This window comes from Diplotaxodon limnothrissa, linkage group LG15 (genome assembly GCF_057381915.1).
Source record: "Diplotaxodon limnothrissa isolate DT_005_m linkage group LG15, D_limnothrissa_male_GT1.1, whole genome shotgun sequence".
Classification (NCBI taxonomy): Eukaryota; Metazoa; Chordata; class Actinopteri; order Cichliformes; family Cichlidae; genus Diplotaxodon; species Diplotaxodon limnothrissa.
The window spans coordinates 2,726,444-2,743,110 of NC_140610.1; the positions used below are offsets into that span (position 1 = coordinate 2,726,444).

The 16,667-nt window shown below is 44.7% G+C and overlaps 1 protein-coding gene across 3 annotated transcripts in view; it reads left to right on the plus strand.

Annotated features, from left to right (window-relative positions):
• The window catches only part of ches1 (checkpoint suppressor 1), a 66,382-nt gene that overhangs the window by 42,060 nt on the left and 7,655 nt on the right, over nucleotides 1–16,667 (plus strand). For all 3 annotated transcript variants that reach the window (XM_085373314.1, XM_085373313.1, XM_085373316.1), the window contains exons 3-4: nucleotides 2,600–2,751; nucleotides 9,264–9,322. In XM_085373314.1, the coding sequence (XP_085229440.1) occupies nucleotides 2,600–2,751; nucleotides 9,264–9,322 (211 nt within the window). The remainder of the gene's footprint in view (nucleotides 1–2,599; nucleotides 2,752–9,263; nucleotides 9,323–16,667) is intronic.

The window sequence follows — 16,667 nt, forward strand, 5'->3', positions numbered from 1 at the left end:
AAGTGCCAGAAAGGGGATGCAAACCCCTCTGTACCCTCCACCTGTGGATGAACTGATAGGACAGCACAATTTGGAAACAGCGGGTGACGCACCCTTGTTTCAGCCGTGCACTCAAGTGTTTAAAAAATGTAGGAGAGAGGAAACGCATGAAATTTCTAGATTGGAATATTTTTTTAATCTGTGTGGTATCAGATCTGAAAATTCACAAAATGTAACCCCCTTTCTTTGCAGATTTGTTAAAAAACAACAAAAAAAAGTCCTTTTCACCTTCTCCAGCTTCCAAGATTATGATGCTTGTTGCCAAGGCGACTGTTCTAACCCAGGTGGCAGGCCCTTCCTGTGAGATGCGCCCTGTGATTGGCCTATCGACAGATAGGCTACAGATTAAGCATTTTGATTGGCTCGCTGGCTGGTTGGCAGCGGCGGGAGCCCCAGCAGACAGAGATTCTGGAGAGAGCATTGATTCAATCGGCTGGCAGACAGTAGACACACACACTCACACACATACATAGAGGTATATATACAAACGCAGGCGAGCTGGAGGTGCAAGGGGAAATTTGGCCCAGTGGGGGTCACCTCTGTGGGAGCGAGTGTATGTGTGTGTAATATCATGCTCTCCAGGAGAGGCGTTGCTGGCAGTAATAGAAGCACTCCCAGGAGCACACCACGCTGGGTAATATCACACTCCCCAGGGAACTCGTCATACACACATTCTCACACACACAGAGCAGAACAAGGCACATATGGCCTGTGTTCAACACGACTGACATACTAATGCAAAGATCCAGACGGGGGGACACAAATCAACAGTGCGCACACATCCTATTAGCTTCTTGCATTCTTACAAGGTCGGGAGCTGCAGCAGCCCGTAGCACAGTTTTTGACTCTGTGGACATCTAAGGATGAAGAGCCACGCAGAGAAACACAAGAGGTTCTGCACGGTCACCGCTCGGTGGAGATGATGGAGCCTGAAGGATAAAGTTGGATATCAGACGTGATTGTGAAGTTTTGAACCTGTGCTGCAAGACATCAGATATTGGTGTTTTTTGGTTAGTGTATATGTGACCTGCTGCTCTAATGTTTAACCGGAGCAGAGCTGTAGGAAAGCAGGTCATACAGCATCGCAGGAAATTTAGTTCATCGCTCCCTCGCCTTTGAGTCCTGTTTTTCAAATAAATGTTTTCATTATGTGAAGTGTAAAAAATACATACGTTTCACATGTAGGCCTGATCAGGAACCTGAGAGGAAAAGCTTTCTCGTCGAATTTCTTCTGACAAAGGAGGGAAAAAAGACTGAAACTTAAGAGAGCTCTGTACACTTTTCCAGTTAAGTGCAGAGGCATTAGCCACTATTTGCAGCTGCTTCTTTCATGTGTTATCTGCAGATTTGATCAGGTGCTACAACCAAATATCCAACTCCAGCCGACATCCTGTCATTTCCTCCTGATTTAAATATTCACATATTAGTAAAATCTTCTTTGATAGACAAATCTTTGTTGAATATATTAATTAGAGGTTTTATCAATACCCTAAACTGGGGTGATTTGCATAGTGGTTTGTGTACCACTACAGATAAGAGGTTGACCCTCTAATGTAGCAATATGGTGATTATTCAATCCTTAATTAATATTCGCCTGCATAACTGTGATATTTCCCTCTTTATAGATTCCTGGGCTAGAATTAGGAGATTGTCAGGAGTGGACATTAAAAAGGGGCGGGGAAAAGATGCTGGGGTGTTGTAGAAACTGCATCATCTCATAGTTTGTCCAGCAGAGCGGCTCCAACACTTGTTTCTGATACATTATCCTCTTAGAGACATTTCCTCAAAGTGCCATCACTAACAGGGAAAACTATTTGGCAGTAGTGGCTTAAACCAGTTTTATGTCTGGTGCTTGTTTCTCCAGGTGTTTACTGATTGGTTCCCCCCCACTTCTAAAATAAAGCCTGCATCCTTGATTTCCTTTCATATCGACTGAAAATCAGAAGCCCGGAGTCCCGTCGTCTTCCCACCCATAGCCTGTACCTTTTTTTAATATCACAGAGCACTATAAACTGAGTTGAGGACGACACCTTAAATTTTTGTTTTGTGCGTTCCTCCCCAATCTCTGCCTCTGTCTCTACCCCCACCCACCCAGTTTTTCCAAATTCAGATGACAAGGCAGATGAAAGCATGCTGAAGGCTCTGAGAGACAGAGACAGTCTATTTTCATGGCACCCTTCTCTATAATCTATAGGCTGGCTTCACTCAGGTTGGGGGGCCGACAGCTTCATTAGGTGAGGGGGGGAGCCGCTTTGATCTAAAAATACGCACCATCTGGAATGGAGAAAGTTAAAGAGTTTGCCTACGTCCTCATCAGAAAGAAGCTTCATGATTTCTTTTTCCATAAAGACGGACAGGAAAATGTGGAGCAAGGTGGCTTTGAGGATGTTTTACTTCTCGTTCCTCTGAGTTTTATCTTCCTTGGGAATGCAGGATGGCTGTGTGTGCACGTGGTTGGGTAAATAGGAATCCTGTGAAAGGCTGAAGTTGAGCTTTGGGCTGCAGTCATTGTTCTTCAATAACAACTTTCTCCTCTTCGTTTTTTCTTGCTGTCTTGCAGAGCATAGGCAAAGGCTCTTTGTGGTCCATAGATCCAGAGTACAGGCACAACCTGATCCAGGCTCTGAAGAAGACGCCGTACCATCCCTACTCGCCCAGCCTGACCACCCCCTCCACCTCCCCACCCACCCTACCGCAGACATTTCACCACAGGTAAGACGGACCCTCTTATCCACTGACTGAGTGAATCTCGGCCGGTTAATTGATAAACCCGTCGACAGGGAGGGGATGCTGCCAGACTCTCGTCATGCTTGCCTCTCTGAAGAGACTTTAGAGAAATGAACACGTTCAAGAGAATTTGTGGCAGCCACCTGTTCAAAGGTATCATGTACTTGTCGTGTTGAATTGTCTCTTAGGTATGAATGAAATTCAGCGGTGTTCCAGAAATGTCATCCTGAGTCCCGCACATGCTTAAAGTGTTTAACTCTGCTTTTTTCAGCATCTCTCTTCATTCTGTCTTTATTTCTGTTCCAGTCTTTGCTGCTGTGATATTATTTACGTTTTCTACGCCATAACATATGAGTTCCTTTACTTAAAGTAGTGAAGCACAGTATATTTAATATACCAAACAAAACAGCTTAAATGATAAGTCAAATGATCTTAATATAACGGGATAACAGCGGAACTTATTTTAGGTTTAATGTGCCTAATGTTGGAGCAACACTGATATCGGCTGATGTTCATATTTGAGCTAAAATATCGAACCGATTTTATGTGCTACACGGCGCTCAAAAATCTGTAAAACAAATGTTTTTTTTAGTACGACTTTGCTAAGCTACGAAGCCGCACCGCACAGCATTACGGCTACTGTAGTCAGGAGCCTCGCGGAGTAATCAGGGTCCTAAACTCCGTCTGTTTCAGGTCCCAAAGTCAAACGAACACTGAGAGTTAAAAACGGTCTAAATTCTTTCATCTTTAACAAAATGATCAGCGTTGCTGCTTTACCAGGTGTAACAATGAAGTTTAACATCCAGGCATCCATGAAAACAGAAGTTATTACATATAACAGAGTTAGAAGTTAGCAGGAAGTTAGCTCGCATGATATAGCATGTTCTGAGCATGACTGAGAGATTTCTGAAAACATTTAAACGTACAGCTCTGCTACCACTTCCAAATGAAGACAGGAAACTAAACAGCAGTGACGTTTGTAGGGTTACTGAAGTTGGGCTAGCTGGTATATAATGATGTGCTATGTGATCGCTAGCGACACAGCTATGTTAGCATAATAAGCACAGTGAAGCTGGAGGATGAATGCTAACTTTTTTCCACTCGATAAAAGTTAACGTGAGGGTTCCTGATGGTTAGATACAAATGCAATCGCACGGCAGGATGCTGTAAACGGACCAAACTTCAGGAGAACAACTGAGATAATCCATCCACAATACGAGGTTAGTCATTAATATACTGCAACAACATGTGAATAGAGCAGCTGCCAGAGAATTCAACATTAATGAATCAATGTTACGGAAGTGGAGGAAGCAAGAAGAATGAGTCGACTTATCTGACTGTTTTGTTTCACTTAATGCGCCTTATAATCTGAAAAATATGGTAATCAAGTGTTGCACCTACCAGCTCAAATTCATTGACTCCTTATTGCAGCTGAAGACATCAAAAGTGAGTCTAGTGTTTAAGTTTGTCAAGTTTTTGAATAATTATGTTATAATTGAGATTAGAGTAGCAATCACACTAATCGTTGTTATTGTTTTTCCTAAACTCAAACAGCTTTACTGTACTACTTCCTGCCCTACTAACCACAGAGGAGAAATCAGTCATCTCTAAAATATGAAACTCAGGGATAAAATGCATTTAGTCAACTAGAAATATTCGATTTTGCTGTGTCACAGGATTAGTTTAGTGCCCTGTCTGAGTCTTTGTCCCCGTGGCTAATTGCTTGGGAAAAGTCAGCACAGCTTTCAGCCACACAAACAATGGAAACCACCTCACACAGTGGCCACAATCAAAAGATGAGCAAATAAACTATTTGAACTTAAACATTAACAATCTCTAAAGTCTTTGGTGTCGACTGTTTATTAGTTTTTCTGTTTCCTAATTCCACACAGCACCTCAACCTCTCTCTTTGTTTGACTCTTTCTAAAAAAGTCGTGGATACTCTGCAATGAAAGGCTGGAAACGGGAGCTTTTTATGAATGTGCGTGCCACTCGGTGGGTTCGCTCTTTTGTTTCACAGTTTTCTAAGGAGGGAGCCGTGGCTGTTTACTCGTGGAATGAAAAAGAAAGTTCTCTGGGTAAATTATCCGGAGAGAGATAAGTTCATTCTCGTAGTATTTATCTGATGTAAGTGGATCTCCGAGAAGCAAATAAAGAGCAAATGAAATGGGGACTTCGGTGCCAGCATCCACATATAACATAAAGCCTGCACTCTCGTCTGCTTGCTTACTCTCTCCATCCTCTCCCTCCATCTGTTACTCTTCACACCCACTCTCTCCAGGCGTTATATACCTGACCTGCACCATCCTTTCCTTAAATCTTTTTGCATGCTCTTTTGATGCAACAACACTTCTGTCCCTCCTCCTATCTCCCTCCCCCCTCAGGCACATCACAGGTAAAAAGCCTTTTTTCTCCCCCCCTCCACCTCACTCTTTCCTCCCCCCTTGTTTTGCCTTTCCTCTGCTCCTACTGTGCCTCTGTTCCACTCATCTCGCTCTCTTGTCTCCTCTTTTAATATCCCACACACCCTCCTGCTCATCCTCAGGCATGCATTACAACTAGTGGGGCACCCAGTACTCCATCTTCTTTATTTATCCCTGCTGTGATTTATTCCCTCTCTCTCCCTCTCCACTCTTTTCACTCTCTCTCCATCACTTTATCATTCAATTAAATTCCCCTTTGTCTACATTCACTTTATTCTCCGACTTCTCGCAGCCTCCCCCCAAACACACACACATCCCTCCACAGTGCGGCGGCATCCACCTGTGTCGTTTCCTCCACGTCTCTCTCCTCTCCTGACCTCACCTCCTTCCTCCATCCTCTCAGTTTCCAGCACCTTTGCCCATCCCGACTGATACGTCAGAGAGAGCTGCTATGAGTTGCTTTATTTTTTAAATATTTTTCATTATTATTGTTTCATTTATCCGCTCCTTCTATTTTTTGTCTCTCTGCGACTACACAGCCACTGCCAGCCCTACAACCCGCTCCACGGTTGATCCGGGTAGGTTGGCTTGCAGAGCCAGTGGACTGTGTAAGACAGAATAATTGGTTCACCGTAAAATGTAAAAGTGTCATTTTGAACAATGAGGTATGTGGAAGTGGAACAAATTGGAGGCTGGATTTGGAACATGCACGGGAGGGCGGAGGGGTGCAGGGAGAGGTCGGAGTGTGGAGGGGTAGTTGTTCATTTGCGTCGTGGCACACAGCAGGAGATGAGAGTGTGTTTCTCGGTTTGAGCCGAGCTGCAGGTCCACTGAGACGCTGCACCTGAAGAGCATCCCCCCGTGTCTGTGTATGTCCAGTTATTTCATTGCTTAATCCCAGTTTCGATGTAAGCTGATGCCTGTGAGCGCTTTGTTTTCTCTGACAGTTACTGGAAAAACTCAAAGAGATTTGAGTGATATAAATCAGGGTACTGCAGCACAAGAAGACACCAGAACACAGTGGACGCGGTGTTGTGAAGAATAAATGAGACAATTCAACAGGTTATTGTGATTCTCCGAGTTTTCAGTATGAAGTTAAAGAGAATTCACTTATTACTGGTGAGAGGAAATGATGAGATTTATACGTTTCCCTCCAGTTCTGACCTCTGATTCAACAACATGAATATTTGTTATAATAATAGACAAGTTGTTGGTGTGCTTTAGACAGCAGTTGAATGTAAATGCACAATCACAGCATGCTCTCCACTCTGGACCTGCTGGATCAAAAAGTTCATAAAGACTAAAAACTAAAGCTTTACTCAATATAAGCACTTTGGAAAGAATTTATTATTAGTGTTTAAACAGACTGGTGTGAAATGAAAGAGTTCAGAGGTCAAGAATTATTAATATTTCCGTTCATAGCAGCAGAAGAACAAGCAGACAGAAAAAAATGGTCATAAATGGCACTTTTTTTCTTGTTAAAAAGACTGTATATAAAAGATGGCACTATCACCTTGACATCACAATCTTGTTCTGTGGAACAACATGTAACATACCCGTAAGCAACGTTTACATTACAAGCTTTCCACGCTGTAAATCAAAAATAAGGCTCAGGGGCCAAATTAAGCCCAGCAGAGACACCAAGCTGGTCCACTGAACAACAAGTTTTACAACCTTTTATTACAGGTTTAAGGCATATTGACTTCACTTTGCAGAGAGGAAGATGACACCTTATCTTTTTAGTGTTTTTGACCTTGGATACCAATTTCATGAAAAAACAGGCAACTCAGGGTAAAGTTACGAATCAACAAGGGCTTTGAACTAAATAAGCCATTCTTCACTATATGCACAGAGTCAGTGGTTGTTATGGCGATGGATCTGTCAGTGTTTCTCACTCGTTTCGCATTAAAACAAAGCGAGCTTTACTTGCAGATGCAGATCGTGTGCCTTTAAGTTGGATTGCAGTTTCACCCTCATCTTCTATCACAAAGATGAATTATTAAACATTACTTTAGATTTTTTGTGCGTGTGTTTTATCAGAAGTGTAGCGCTACCGTTTCACTCTGAAAAAGGTGCTACGTTACGTCTTTCAATGTCTGGCATTAGCTTTGTCCTTTATATGTATCCTGGAACTCAAGTCCAATCAATATAACACAATATCTCTCTCAACAGCTCTCACGCTCAAGAATATTATGTTATGAAGTGTAATGACCGTGAATGGTTGCACAGCATGTCTATTATGTTAAGGTCAAGGACTGTCTCAAGCCGCTCTATACAGCACAGAAGTGGGAGATGAACACGGGGAGTGATAGAGATAGATAGGAGGAAGTGGCTGAGAAGGGTTGTGGGGTGGGGTGGAGGGGGGGTGTAGCTGGAGTGTAGTGACGCTCCTTTGTCCTCTGCTGTTTGTCGCTCGCACCTCTCGCCTTTTCATGGCTATAATAACTCACACCACAGCAGCCAGCCCCCACGTGCTGTGTGCGCCAGAATATGGGTGCGTGTGTGTGTGTGTGTGTGTGTGTGTGAGAGAGAGAGAGACTCTGCTCACTTAAGTGTCTCAGTCCAGCTCTGTGCTATTCATGCTTTTTTTAAATGGGTGTGTGTGTCTGACACATGTAATGGTGTGTGTGTGTGTGTGTGTGTGTGTGTGTGTGTGTGTGTGTGTGTGTGTGTGTGTGTGTGTGTGAGAGAGACAGAGCATGCTGGGTAGGAGGTCAGCTCTATGGTGCATTCCTTCACACCCCATCAGCATCTGGATGGAAGGAGGAGGAGGGGGTCTCTACCTCCAGTTCTCTCTCCTCCCTTTTCTCCCGAGTGAGGGGATGTTGAAGGAGGGGAGCGGCGAGTTTAGCCCCTCGCCCACCGCATTAAATGCACAGGGGTCGTCTTGGCAACGGGAACGCCACCATGGCAACACATGTAGTATAAGTCAGGTGCTGTCGCGCTGCAAACCCATTTGTTGAGAAAGGGAGGGAGAGAGAGAGGTGAGGCAGGGAAGAGGGGAGAGACAGACAGAGAGAGGGAGAGAGAGATGGGGGTGAGACGGGCGGGAGTGGGGGGGCTAGGGAAAACAGACAGGCTGTTAGCACAGGAAAAATATGTTATCGCCGTGGCAACGCAATGTGGCAACTCTCCATGGCAACAGCAGGTGGCTCAGGGGCTGAAATTTGCTGCTTCCGCTGCGTTTGTATGCGTGTGTGAACAGTAAATATCTGCGTGTGTGCGTCCATCTTTCCCCGGCATCTGGCGAGGTGAGAACCGCTTCACGAGTGCAGACGTGAATCCTCTCATTCAGCAACATAAAAACACAACTCGTGCTACAAAGGAAACTCTCCAAATGAGTGGAAGCAAGTTCACAGCGTTCCCCAGGTGTTTTCTGTGCCCTGTCTGTGTGTGTGTGTGATACCAGTGTTGACTGTGTTTGAGAGACGGCTCGTCTGACTGGGAGAAAAGCTCGTCTGACTGGGAGCTAAAGACCACTCAACCTGGAAAAGCCCCCCCCCCCCCCCCCCCCCAACGCTCTGTCTTTAAATTACAGATCCAGCAGCATCCCTTTTGTGTGTATGTGTGAGTGGAGATATCTCTGTCTATGTGAGAAATGCCGTCATTACCTCCCTCATTAGTGGTGCAATGATCACCTAAACCGAGTCGCCGGCTTTGTGTTTTCCTGTGTGTGTGTTTTAATGTGTCGCGCGCGCCGTATACAGATCGGTCTTAAACATGGCTGTCTGGCATGAGTGCGTGTTAAGTGTTTGCGAGCTGATGATTTCTTTCTTTCTTTTTTCTTTCTTTTTTTTTAATGTGTGTGAATGGACGAGTGGCGGGCGGTGGGGGGCTGTCATGAGAAATTACCCCCATGGACTACAGCGTCGAGGCTGTAATTCTCCGAGGTAATCACAGGGAATAATGGCAACAGTGGGACACCCGGGAATCTAATCACTATAATCAGAAGCACTGGCTTATGGGCTCAAATTTCTGCCTTGCTATCCGCCTCGTGATGAAGCCGGCTGGGCTGGTTGGCTGCTGCGACGCGATCAAATGATTGACCAGTTTTCTCTCCTCTCTCCTTTCTAGTCCTCCGTTGTGGTCGGGGAGTCCCCTCTTCAGAAAGAACGGAGGAGTACTCCTACAAGGTACTGTTTCACCTCCGAGTGTGTGTGTGTGTGTGTGTGTGTGTGTGTGTGTGTGTGTGTGTGTGATCTCCCGCCTGTTTCTTTCTTTCTCTCTGTCTCACCCGCTTCCTCTCTCCTCCTCCTCTCTCCCTCCACCCTCTACGGATGTGCCAACTCCAATCATCTCAATTCCAAATCCCTCTTTTTAGAAGCGCACCTTGAGAATACTGAGTGCTGAGTTCTGACACTTGGCTCAGCACCAAGTGTTTTCTAAGTTTGTGGAGAAAAAAAATTTATAAAAAGGGGGGGGGGGGGGGGGGGAGAGGAGTGATCGAGACACGGCGAGCAAGGCAGGGAGAGAAAGAAAGGAAGAAAATCTGAGCTTCAAATCAGAGGCTGGGGAGCAATCCCCTTGCCTCCTTTGCTCATCTAGTGCAACATATGTACAGTCTCACTTTATTTTTACTCCTGTGCACCCCCCACCCCCCATTTCCCATTATTCCTTGCCTCCCCTCCCTGCCGAACACCCCCCACCCTTCCCTGGTGGTTGGACGGCCGTTTAAATGGACATTCAATCCCAATCAGGGAGCACTCCAGGAGCTCGCTGGGCTGCCGAGCCCTAAATGGAGGAGGAAATGGATACATTAGGCGTCTGCGGCGCGCCCTCCATCGCCGCTGATAATGGAGTAGTAATGGTCAAGGAGCCGGGCTTGGAGAGAGTGTCTGAAAACCTGGACTCCCTCTGGACACACACAGAGAGTCTGAGTGATGCGTCTGAACAGCTGGACAGATGGACGGATGGACGGATGGAAAGAAAGGGGTGGAAAGCTGATTTGGGAGTGCGCATGTCAGGAGGAAACACAGGAGAAAAAAGTCATTTCTTTTTTTTAATTTTCCTTTTTTAATGTGTGTCTGAAAGGAGCGAGTGCAGGAATGGACAGGTGGGAGCGTCAGAGGCAGCAGGGACGGGAAAGCTGTGAGAGACAGCCAGAGGCAAAGACGAGGGAAGAGTCGGGGTGGGGGTGGTCGGGTGCCAGAGCGAGCGAGTTTGGGGCTGTTAGTGCCCTCAGTTATTACTTCCATCTCCCATTCCCAGAGCTTTCAGAGCTGCTCCGCTCTGAGGTGATGTGTCCTGAAATGTGCCTCTCCCCGCTCGACGTGGAAGAATGCAAGGACAATGGCTGGGAGCCGAGTGCTCGACGCAACCTATCACCCCACCTCCACGAGGTTCATTATTCAGTAGCTCTAAATTATAAAGCTTCTGCTCGGTCTAAGTGCTCTTTTTAAACTCAAAGTTCTATCATTTCTGGAGCTAACTCATTTGGAACCAGCTCTGGGCCGTTATTAACCTGTCAGCTGCAAATGAAGGGTGTATCCAAGTCAATAGAAAAATTGACCAGCTTGTAAATGATTCATCGCAGGCAAACCGGTGCATCACAATCGCTTCAAACAAGCATCGGCTTTATGTCTGTTGACAGATATCTATTGACAAATGATTACCAGCAATTCCAGCAGGACTGCAAATCCCGCCAAATGGTGGGAACTCATATGCTTGTACATTTCTCCATAGGTTTGCTGTTCTAGTAAATGATAAGCCGTTACAGGAAGCGCACTGTTGCTGCAGTAGCAGAGGTGAAAGTTAAGTACAATTTGGAGGAATTCAAGAAAAAAAAATATTTACGACATTTTTTTATCAGCTGAGTTAATTTGCCTTTTAGGCTTAAATCATAACTAACAAGTGAAATGCTGCCCAAAGTTAATTAACGACCTGATGTTGTGTAAAATTCTTATAATTATCTTCAAAACAGCCGGCTGCAATATTAAAATTAGCTGAAGATGTAAATAAAAGTAGCAAACCTGCACTAAGTCAGTATGTTATAATACATATAAAATGAATCATCTCTCTGCTCTGCTTTTGCAAAACTTCATTATTATCAGTATTTATGTTTGACGTGGAAGAAAAATCTAGAAAAGCACGTGATATAAAATATATGGAGCCGAGTAAAAACTAGATCGTGATGATTATGTATGCATGTGTACTTATTCAAACCAGGTACTTCAGTAAAAGAAAGGTTCCACCTGTCTTGTCGGGTCTTTTTGCACTGCAGCGTTGACGCTTTTACTCAAGTCTAAATACGTCTTCCAGCGCCGTGTAGGTGTGATTTAAAAAATCTAAAACGTTCAGCAACTTTGGTTCAAAAGTGGCCATCCTGCCCTCCAAGACCATCTCCAGTCCTGTGCTGTTTTAAGATTGCACCCAGGAAGTCCTGCTCTCCGTACTACTGGATCTGCTCCTGTGTCAAACTCAAATATGAACTTCCAAAATCTCTGATGTTGAGCAACATTAGAAGGCATGGGATCTCATTTCACTGTTATGCCGATGACTGCCAAATTTATTTGACACTAAAACGCAAGGATGCCATCTCCATAAAACCTCTCTTGACATGTCTAGATGACATTAAAGCTTGGTTGGCTCGAAACTTTTTAAATTTTAATAAAAAGAAAACAGAAGTGTTGGTGTTTGGACCCAGTGGTCCCTGTGAGTCCTCCTCTGTTGTTTTAGGATCCCTGGAAGTCTATTTTAAATCTGTTGTTACTGACCTTGGTTTTAAGTTGGACAGTGATTTTAAATTGGACAACCAAATCAGAGCAGTGGTGAAGTCCAGTTTTTATCATTTAAGGCGACTGGCAAGACTAAAATCTTTTCTTTCGAGGCAGCACCTTGAAACAGTGATCCATGCTTTTATTTCTTCCCGCCTGGACTACTGTAACTCACTTTATGTGGGGGTCAGTCAGTCATTGCTCTCACGTCTGCAGCTGGTTCAAAATGCGGCTGCACGACTCCTAACAGGAACTCGAAAAAGAGAGCATATAACCCCTGTGCTGGCCTCTCTGCACTGGCTGCCTGTGTCTTTTAGAGTTAATTTTAAAATTCTTATGTTTGTTTTTAAATGCCTACACAGTCTTGCCCCGCCTTACCTCTCTGAGCTTCTTCATCCCCACATACCCTGTCGGTCTCTCAGGTCAGCTGACCAGCTGCTCCTGGAGGTACCGAGATCCAGGAGGAAGCTCAGAGGGGACAGGGCCTTCTCTATTGTGGCTCCAAAATTATGGAATAATTTGCCCATGCATGTTAGAGAGGCCCCTTCACTGTCCACTTTTAAATCACGTCTTAAAACCCACTTTTATTCCTTGGCTTTTAACCTCAGTGAGACTCAGTTTCTTTTTTAATGCAGTAGTTATTTAATTAATGATTTCACTCTTCTTTTATTTGTTTTTTATTTATATCTCATGTAATTTTATTTTACAGTTCCAATGTACAGCACTTTGTGTCAGCTGTGGTTGTTTTAAAGTGCTTTATAAATAAAGTTGATGATGATGATGATGAACAGTTTTGTTGAACTGGCCAAAAAAAGCTTTTATTTGTGACAGGTTTGCTGAACTTTTTCATTACGCCTCATATGAGGTGTAGACAAAATAATGAAAGACTTCATGAAACAGGAATTAAGGCACAGGATTCAAAATCCTCAATAATGTATGCAGCTTACACTGGTTCATTCAATTCAGTGTTGTTTATTTATATAGCACCTGTCGCCTCAAATCGATTTACATTATATGGTAAAGACCCTCCGGTGACACAGAGAAAACACCAACAATCAGACGAGTCGCTGTGAGCAAGAACTTGGCAACAAGGGGGACGAAAAACTCCCTTTTAACAGGAAGAAACCTCCAACAGAACCAGGCTCAGGGAGTGTGAAGAGAGCCAGAGATCAATAATAAACAATAATAATACTTGAATAACGTCAGACCCTCCCTGCCTGGTACATGCAGTTCTCTTACAGGCCTGTTCCCGTGTTTTCTAGCACGTCTGTTCTAAAATGTGTGGTCTTTTGCCCTAAACCGAGAGAACGCCAATGACATAATCAGGGTTACTTTCTCATGCTTTGAAGTGCTCTCTCTCTCCAGAGCCACAGAAGATACTTTACAACAGCATTCTCAGGATAAGAAGAGCTCCTCATGTCAAGTAAACTCTGCTTCAAGTATGAAATTGATGTAATATCCCTCAAAGCTAAAACGAGACTAAAAGAGTTCTAAGAAGCCTATCGTTGCGCATACTGAAGATCAAAATAGGCGTAGAGGAAACATTTGAAAATCACAGGTGCTGATTAGATTTCAGCCTGATAACGCCTGTTTGTAGTTGTGTTTAAAGGGCTTTTTTTCAAGTCCGAGTAATCGAGTGTTGCTTTTATTTATTTTAATCTCCCACCCCTGCAAGTTATAGCAGATGTCAGTCAGCCAACCACTTAAACACTCGGCTGTAGCGTCAGATAGACAAGCCAGTTAGACATCCAGTTAAACTGCCAGCAACTTCAGCCCACCAGCAATCCAGTCCGTCAGTCAGCCAGTCAGTCAGACACCATTAGTATGCATCCTGCCCTCAGACTTTAACACACAGCAGCCAGGCCGGGGGAGAGGCGGGAGGCGGGGGTGGGACACGTTTTGACTGAGCGAGAGGCCACGTTCAAACGGTTGCATTCTCAAGGTCTGCTGGGAGTAACCTTTGACCCTTTGCACTCCACGTGTGTGTGTGTGAATTCAGCGAGTGTTTGTGTGTTTTGGTGCCTCTGCTGGCCGCGTGGAGACTGCAGCCTGCAGGGCCATGTGGAACTCATTTAACAGGAGAGCAGAGGAGGTTGAATGCGTTTACGGCACATGAGAGGGGAGGGAGGCCGAGGGCTCTCGCTCGTCCTGGAAAACAGGCAGGCAGGGAGACAGGCGGCAGGCGAAGACGTAGGAAGCAGACAGAAAAGGCAGAGCAGCTGACCAGACATCGGAAAAAGACAGACTAGAGGATATTTTCTCTCCAGGAAAAAAGAGATAGAAATGCAGACAGACACCTTTTCTTGTCTGTTCATACATTTCTTTCTCTTGTTTTCTGCTTCCAACCACACAGAGCTTTTTTTCCTCTGCCTTTCTCCAAGCTTGTAAAATGTAATGCTCGATCTCAGCGAGCGGGGACGGGCTTTGGGAGTGCTGCCTGGTCTTTCTCAGCTTAGTTTGTCACCTCATATCCACAGCATATGTCCCAGGTTTTTTACCTGTGGCGTCGGCGTGCGTGCTCGGTTGGAGATATGAGTCACCACTATACATAGAATGACAGATCGATGCACAGAGGGGAAAAAATCAACAAGTGAGGATGGAAGAAAGAAATTCAAACAGTCAGCAGAGCGAGGAGGTGAATGTAGAGGTCACATATGTAAGAGGAGCTCGCACCTATAGTAGAGGTTATATGTATGTGTGTGCAGATGTGTGCATCTAGGATAAACTGCTGTTGCTGAGGTGTGAGAGCCCATGTCAAACATTTCTCTCTCTCTCACTGTTTTCACTCATGAAATCTAGACAAGACTGAATCTGGACGTCGCCCACTGGTTTGGGCTCAGCTGCATTAGCCAGTGATGAAAGATAAAGCAGATGCAGTTCCGCACATGGCCACTAGAGGCTCACTCCCAATAACATGTCAGTCCCCTTGGATCTCCATGTTAAAATGTCCCGATTTACAGTCTGATACAAACAGCTGTTTTGGTTTGTATATTACATTTATGCTTATGTTGTTTTTAATAACATACAATTTAATTCTTATTTAAGCTTAAAGTTTGCACCAGGTGTCACCTCAGCTAATCCAGCCCACTGAATTTGCTGTGTTTGTGCCTTTTCGGCGATAATTAGCAAAATAATGAGTCTTACAGTGTTACCACCAGACTAAGAACTTTGAGTTCTACTTTGTTCGTGTGTTACTTAAAACTAATTAGTAGATATCAGTGTTTGTTTGTTGTTTATGGAAGCAGCTTGCTAGCCAAACCTGCCATCTAGGTCAGTGGTCCCCAACCCCCGGGCCACGGACCGGTACCGGTCCTCGAGTCGTTTGGTTCCGGGCCGCGCGAGTTGAGGCTCGGGTGTGAAATTTATGGTTTTCAGGGTTTTTATCGTTAACTCTGTTTCCCTGGGTCTTTCCCGTGTTGTAGTTGTGTGTCTTATTTTGAAAGAAATATTCACACGTTACCATAGCAACCAGAGAGCATTAAGGGGCAGAGAGGAGGATGTGACTCTCAATGTTGTTGGCGCATTTCAGGAGGATGCTGCTAATAAAGTTACACAATTAAACAGCGAATTCATGTTTATTATTTACAAAATAGCACAGTTTTTGTCTCGGTCGTATCATTTTATTTTGTTGTATTTATCCGTGACACAAGGCCAGTGACTTTGCTCATCTTTTATGCACAGTCTGTTATCGAGGCAAGTTTAAAGCAGGCTGACACACAGCAACCAGCCGTTTGTGATGAGGTTTCAAACAGAGCCGCCTGCTCTGCTCTCACATTCGAGAACTGATGCATTAAAGATTGTTTACCGTCCACCGAACCGACGCGTCTGCTCGATAACGTCGTGAAAAGTTTAGGGTGCGAACTAAGAAACGGCTTCTCTGCCCTGCTTTCCCAGAGTGGTAGATCCCTTCTGATGCATGATCTACCACTCTGTGGCATGTGGAAAGGGAACCGTTGCTATGGTAACCCAAAGCCTGACTGGAACGAGAGGTGGGGAGGAGAAAGGGTGGGTGCGTGTCAACCCGGGGAGACCACTGCCCACACGCACACATCCATGCAGTGAGTGATCAAGATTACAAAAGAGACTCTGTGCAGGGACTTACTTATAAGGTTATGGAGAGCAGAGCTGGAGATATCAGGGGCAGAGCCGCGCTAACAGGAGTCAATAAGATTACTGTGGACACAGGCGGCCAGAGAGAGGCAGCAGACGCACACTTACAATGACAAAATCATAATGCACGAGTGTTCGTGTGTGTGTGTGGCAACATGAACCAAATATACAAGATTGCTTTCCACATGGGGGGGGGGACTTGTATGTTTTAATGAGCTTGTGGTTCTCGAGGCAAATTAAATTTCTGCTCATAACATCGATCATAAATTCACTGTATGGGCTGAGATTTAACCCCTCCTCCCAAAAATGCTTCAGCTGCAGTGTATTGATGGCTTGATGAACGGTGTTCACAGTCACACCTTAACAAATGTTTCTGCGGCAGACAAAAGGAAACAGCAGGTCATCGTTTGCGAAACACAAACTGACCCCAGAGATGAAAATGACAGCTGTTCCAGGGAACTGGGATGACTGTGGTGAGCAGCCAGCCTTGAATAATGAGAGCTTTTGGATCAGATGTACGCTCTTCTTTTCTCTTCTCTTCAAAGTGTATAATCTGTGTAGAAACTATATATAGATTCACATAAATTACAATTAAAGCTTAAAACCTGTTTAGATCTTCCTTCTGGTCTGCCACAGTCCAGTCTGAGTAGGAAAC